At 31.6% G+C, this 7,235-nt stretch overlaps 1 protein-coding gene across 1 annotated transcript; it reads left to right on the top strand.

Annotated features, from left to right (window-relative positions):
* The first annotated feature begins 1,382 nt into the window (after positions 1–1,382).
* LOC111386713 (anthocyanidin 3-O-glucoside 2''-O-glucosyltransferase-like) lies at positions 1,383–2,738 on the top strand. The gene has a single exon (XM_023011178.1). It carries the CDS (start codon positions 1,383–1,385, stop codon positions 2,736–2,738), a length of 1,356 nt encoding a protein of 451 aa, XP_022866946.1.
* Positions 2,739–7,235: the final 4,497 nt, after the last annotated feature.

Here is a 7,235-nt window from a genome sequence, read left to right as displayed (position 1 = left end):
GCATATGCTTATATTTAATATTCATCAACTAATGTGCAATGTACGTCTTCCTAGCTAGTTAACTTTAAAGGCATGTTGTTCCCGGGGCATAGTTTAGTGGTGTAAAGTATAAGAGTGATATTATCTCACGCCTTGTTGGCAGCCGCAGTGTGGGAGTTCGATTCCTGAAACATGGATTTGGACTCTTTGTAGACGCAGTGTATAGGCAGCTCTTATTTCTTGGCCTGCTAGGACATATCCCGCGATTTACCTCCCTCACAAAGCTTTAGAGGCAGGACGGTGGGGGCCCTCAAGATCGGGGTTCAACCTTTTTTTTTTTTTTAAGGCATGTTTGGTGCCCCGATCCACAATAATGCACCTGCTCTGTCTACGGTACACTGGTGGTCCACAATAATGCACATGCTTAGTCGGTCCACAATCATGTCTCGGTTCACAATAATACACATGCTATGTCTACCTCCCCAAAGAAATAGGGATGGATGGGGCAAGGGATTTCGTCACGAGATGAGTACGGGTATCGAGGCCCGCCCCATTTAACATTTTTTTTTAACATTAAGAATTCAAGCTTTAAATAAAAAATTTCACAAAAAATCATTAATTTTAATAAAAGATAACAACTAAGATTATTTAAGAAATATGATAAACAATAAAAATCTTAGGTTATAAAATATATTTGAATAATTTAAATTTTAAAAATAAATAAATAAATTGAAAAATTTAATAACTATATTATTATTACACTTTAATGAATAAAGACAATAAAATGAATTAAAAAAAAATAAAATTAAACGTGTACTAAACGAGCCTACCCGCCACGTCACGCCACGCCACGCCACTCTTTAAAAGGATAACGGCGTGGAAAATTATCTGGCAGGGTAGCCTCCCCTGCCCCGCCCTGCTGACAAAGAAATGATGAGACATTAAATTTCTATACCAACCACTCCTCTTGCCTTAACAAGCCGGTCGAAAAAATCAAATATAGTCACTTTTCACCCCCATTACCTGAAAATGAAAATAGGACGAACATTATTTTTAAAAAAAATGAGTAATTGAAAAAGAAAAAAAAAATTTCGATTTATGTGTAACAGTATTTTATGGAAGATTGTGTGGTTGATAAAATAGAAAAAAATAGAATGTAATGTAATTGAATTTAATGGGGATCAAACGGAACATAAAGATACTTCTCAAATTGGATAGGCTACCCCGCCCTGCTGACAAAGAAATGACAAGACATTAAATTTCTATACCAACCGCTCCTCTTGCCTTAACGAGCCGGTCGAAAAAACCAAATATAAAGATACTTCTCAAATTTATCCTTATCTCACTGCTTCATGTTTTGCATCCTCCTTTCGGTTCCAGAAGTGCTTATTTTCTGATAAAAAATGGCTGATACCTCTCTTACAATTTTCATGTATCCATGGTTTGCCATGGGTCATCTTACCCCTTATCTTCATACAGCCAACAAACTTGCAGCCAGAGGCCATAAAGTTTTCCTTGTTGTCCCTCCTAAAATGCTATCCAATTTGGAAAAATTCAATGTTCATCCGGATCTCATCAAGTTGATACCCCTCCCCCTTCCACATGTTGAAGGCCTCCCTTCTCAAGTTGAATCCAGCGCAGAAATTCCTATTCACGTGCAACCTTTTCTCCGGCACGCCATGGATCTCACAGAACCCACCATTGAATCTTTACTCCAAGAAACCAAACCCCATTTCATCTTCTTTGATTTGATGTACTGGGTGCCCTTTTTGGCGCGCCGTTTAGGTGTAAAAGCAATTCACTTTTCCGTTGTAAGCCCTGCATCTATGGGTTTCTTGTTATCTGAAGGACCATCTATCGAGTCTCTCATGAGCGGTCCTCCGGGTTTTCCTTCATCTATCAAGCTCTATAAACATGTTGCCCGTGAGCTTCAGTTTTTCGATGGTGAAAAGGAAGTTGGCAGTGGCTTAACAATAAAGCAGCAGTTGATCACTTCACTTTGTGAGTCTGATGCCATTGGTTTCAAGACTTGTAGAGAAACTGAAGGGTCATATACTGAATATATTGAAAATTACTTCAAGAAGCCAGTCTTACTTACAGGGCCAGTTATTCCAAAACAACCATCTTCTTCCCTGGAGGAGAAGTGGACGAAATGGCTCGAGAAATTTAGACCCAAAAGCGTGATTTACTGTGCATTTGGCAGTGAAGCCATACTTCCTATGAATCAATTTCAAGAATTATTGAAGGGTTTTGAACTCACTGGTCATCCCTTTTTTGCTGCACTGAAGCCACCTTCTGAGGCAGAGGCAGTTGAAGAAGCCTTACCTGTGGGATTCAAAGAGAGAACTCAAGAAAGAGGGTTAGTTCTTGGATGTTGGGTTCAACAACAACTGATCTTAAAACACCCTTCCGTGGGGTGCTTCGTTACACATTGCGGATATGGTTCTGTTTGGGAAGGTTTGATGAGTGAGTGTCAATTGGTGTTACTGCCCCATGTAGCCGACCAATACGTTCATGCCAGATTACTGAGTGCTGATCTAAAAGTTGGAGTTGAAATCGAGAAAGGAGACGACGATGGTTTGTTTACGAAGGAGGGCGTGCACGAAGCCATAAGGGCAGTGATGGAAGTTGACAGTGAAATCGGGAAGGTGGTGAAAAGAAACCATGATAAATGGAGGGATTTCTTGTCAAGCGAACGCCTCGAGGATTCTTATATGGATGGTTTTGTTCAGAACATGAGATCCCTTTTAGATAATTAAGTTACGACCGAGCAACATAGCCCACGCGGGTGACGGCATGATTGACATAATACACACATGGGGGTTAGGATTGTTTTATTCATGGGGATCCACGTCGGCCATGTAAGGGTGTGGTCACCCAGAGTGTCAACGGCACGGATCGTTTGACTTTTTCCATAAGCTTCCTTATGTTCATGTAATAAACCCGAGACGCTCTAGTTGTTGTTGAATTTTAATTTTTTCTGTTTTGTTAAGTACGGATGTTTTTGGCTTATTACGTTGATCACATTCAAATTTTTGGAGTCTTCACAATCATCACTCTAACGAGAGATTGGTCTAGCTATATAAATATGACAATTTTTTTTGTCCTTGCTCTCTATTTTCTCCTCACTTCTTAAAACTTATTTTTCCTCAAATTAAATTTCAATTATATATTTTATAAGATCCACAACTTTTGAATTATAATATTATTTAATTTCATCAAAATCTACTAAAAAACTATAAAACCAAACAAAGACTTTCAGCTAAAAAATTGTATTAAAATTTAAGTTGAAATCAACAATTAATTTTAACTAACATTTTATGAGACTCTACAACCCTTCAACCATATATTTAACTAATTTTAACAAAATTTACTAAAAAATATTTTTTTTTTTTTTAATCTAAATCAAATGTTTCAACTTTCAAACCTCGTATAGATTCATCGACTTAGATTTCAAATACGGTTTAATCTATTGTGGCAAGGCTGGGGACAGGCCCTGGTAACAGGAGGCCACCTCAACCCTTGATCTGAGTCCTCTTGTCACCAGCCCTATCAAGGTTGCAAGGCTCTTCAAATACTATGTTAGGTTGCATCATTTAAACAGTGGGCTGTTGTGGGCTCTCTTTTAAAAGGCTAGTACAGGCCGGTCCACGTGGACCACAGACGTGATAACATTGCCCTGGCCTGCCCAACAATTTTAGGTTTAGTCACGAAAAGACTCGGGAAAAAATTCGTATGTCAGATGTATTATTTACACCAATAAAAAATCAGATAAATAGTTTGAAAATTCAAAATTCATGTATATATTTAATTAATTATAAAAACTTATTAATTAAATATAATAAAGTCACAGATATAGAATTAATTATCACATGTACACAATTATAGGTCATATATCATCAAATTAATTAGTCACAGATTATTTTAATGTTAAAAATCAAAAATTTTATATGTCAAAAATTATTTCAAGGTCACAAATTAAAATTTTTATAAGTCACAGTTTATTTCGAAGTCACAAATAACAAATTAATAGATTACAAATTATTTCGAGATCAAATTAATTGGTCACAGATGTTGTCAATTTTATTCTGCAAGTGGACGGATCGTAACAAGTAGTAATGTGAACCTTTTGAATCCGGATTATCGTTCCCACGAGGACTACACTTTAGTACTTAATATATTATTCCTAATTTTTATTTGATGAAAATAAACAAAAAAAGATTGAATGTGATTTTTAAATCTAACTACTAAAAATTTCGTGAATACAACAGAAAATGAATGATAATTCAAGTAATGAATGGATATTAGGGCGGAACAAATTCACCTATTGGTCAGCTTTACTTCTAATATCGAGATTCATAAAATCTAAAGTAGTGTTTGGTTGAACTCTTCTATGGTATACAATTTACTCCTCTCGATTTCTCATTGAGTATATTTAAATATTTAAATAATTCAATTCCATATCTCTATGCGAATCAACATTATTTAAACGAAATAACAGTTTTAAGAATTCCTATAGGACCGCAACAATTAATATCTCTATATGTTATATTAATTTATCGAATTTTAATATGTGGTCTAAACAAGAATTCGCATTTCTACATAATTATTGTTCAGGAAATCATTGATTAATTGGCCAAAAAATTCAAAGCATTGAAAACATAATTAAAATCCACACATAAAATATAAAAGAACAAGAATCTCAAATAAAATAAATAAAGATTCCAAATAGATTACATTATTTGCCCTAAAATTAAATTTAACTACACATATTAATGAAAGAAAAATAAGAAATTATCAAGAAATTCATCATTGGGAATTGGCATAAATAATCTCCAATTTTGCTCCAACCTCCACTGTATTTGCCTCCTTAGCTGCACGTGTTCTCTCTCTCTCTCTCTCGATTTTCTGTGTGTAATCTTGGCTATATATATATATATATTTTTTTTTTTTCATTTAAATTTTCACCACCTATGACATATAAACTTGAACCTGATTCCTTTTTATAAGGTTACCCGTGGCACTCCCTTATAAAATTTTTAGATTAATTTTTTCCCTTTCCCCAACATCTCTAGAAAACATCAAAAAGGCTCACTCCGGTCAAAAGTTTTCATTCATCTGGGTCACTCAGGATTAACCTAAAAACAGTATGACTTCTCGAAATCAAGTTATGCTTTTATTATATGCATAGGATGAAATAAGAAACATAAAAGATATTTACTTAAAACATAAATGCAACAATATGAACATAAACTAGTAAAACATAAATTAGGGATTTATAAATTCATCTTTAAAAAGATTTACAACTAAGGATTTTCCTTTCGGGAAGTCCCTAAAGTTCTAAAATAAACTTAAAGAAATATAAGAGTACCTTAAATATTCACAAGGATGATTCAGCTATACAATGATTTTTTGGATTGAGAATTTTTCTGAGAAAGGTTTCAAAAGGAAGTAGTGATCGGGATAGAAAAAAGTACAATTCTTAGAATCTTTAGAAAATTCTTATTTGTTTTATGATTTTTAGAATTTTACTTGTAGATTTAGAAAAAATATTCTATAGTTTTACATTTTATAAAGAAATAGAAGAGATTTTTGAATACGGTATAGAATTAATTTCTTTTGAAAAATATAAATCTATAGACTATTTATTTGCTATCTTACAAGTAACTAAAGATTTACATCCAGAATTAAAAGAACAGATTTTATATAGATCTTTAATTACAGAATTTAGGGAAGAATATTTTATAAATAGTTTTGACCAGATATTTATATCAGATCTAGAAATAAGGATTGAATTAGATAATATATATAATAATTATTTATCAGATAATACAAACTTTTCATTAGATTCTTTTTATTATTCAGATTAGACTTTTAAAAATATTTTTATTAAGACTTAGAGCTCTGGATATTAATAGAAAGCTTGAATACTTAGATTTAGATTTAAGAAATATTATGAAAAAAGTACAAACAGTTGATAATAATATAATTAAGTGTAATTTAGATAATAAACATAAATTACATAGTTTATTTTCTGAAGATCCAAGTCAGAATTGTATAATAGACTTAATTATAAATTTATCAAGAAATTTAGAATTAGAAAATAAAAAGCAAAATAGTTACTTAGAAATTATAAAAGAAAACATTACAGCTAGATACCAAGAAATTAAGAATATAAAAGAATCTTTAGATTATATTAAAAATCAAAATTTAAGTATTTTAGAAAAACTTGTTAAATTAGAAAAAATACCATCTAAAGTAGATTTAACAGAAATAAAAAGAATTTTAGATTCTAATAAATCTAAAGAAATAGAAATAGGAGCCACATCAAGTGTAGAAAAAGATTTAAAATCATTAACAACTACATTAGAGAAATTAAGTTTCAGAGATACAGGAAAAGAAAAGGTAACTAGAAAATTGCCTAAAGAATATAAATTTCCAAGATGAATACCAATTCTTTCTTAGAAAGGTCTAGAACAATAAATGAAGAACCATCTACATCTAGACATAGTACTTCAAGTATAAGCAGAAATATAATAGAAAGAGTTTTAAACAGACCAGTACAATATAATCAAAATATAGAAGAAATCATAGATCCTCAACAAGACTACCAAAGATTTCAAACTAATGGTTTAAGAATCCTTAATCCAGAAATATTATATAACAGAGGAATCGTTGAAACGAGAACACAATTTTTCAGACATAGTAGAGAAGTATCTGTTCAATGTATAGGAAACCAGGTAAGAAAATTAAACTTAATATCAGAAGATTCTAAGAGAGAATTAAAAAAGAAAAATTTTAGATTTATGCATTTATGATTAATAGTTATAGGAATAAAAGGATTAATGAGAAAAAACTTAGGATGTAAAGTTTTAATTACTATATATGATGAAAGAATTAATAATATAGATAAAAGTATGATTGCAAGTATAGAAGTAGATATGAATAATAATAATGGAATAATTTATTGTAATCCAGATTTTTTATTAACCATTAAAGACTTTTCAGATAAAATTAAAATAGGAATTCAAACAAAAGGATATGAAGAAGTAGAAAGTGGAGATAACCTATTAATTAGTATAGGATTTTTAGGAAGATGTTCAAATAACTCCCAGACAAAATATAAAATTTATATAGATAAAGTAGTAAACTTAATGAGTAGTAAAGGAATTAACATGGTTAAACCAAAAGAATATTCATCAGAACAATTAGCAGGATTAGAATGGGATATGGATAAATTTTTAGAAAATCAAGAA

The sequence above is a fragment of the Olea europaea genome, unplaced genomic scaffold (genome assembly GCF_002742605.1).
Source record: "Olea europaea var. sylvestris unplaced genomic scaffold, O_europaea_v1 scaffold3694, whole genome shotgun sequence".
NCBI lineage: Eukaryota > Viridiplantae > Streptophyta > Magnoliopsida > Lamiales > Oleaceae > Olea > Olea europaea.
The sequence above is the reverse complement of the archived record's forward strand: the minus strand, read 5'-3'. Positions and strand labels throughout refer to the sequence as shown.

What these genes read in the sequence shown, in the direction of transcription:
- LOC111386713 (XM_023011178.1), top strand. Translation starts at nt 1,383, where the DNA reads ATGGCTGATACCTCTCTTACAATTTTCATGTATCCATGGTTTGCCATG.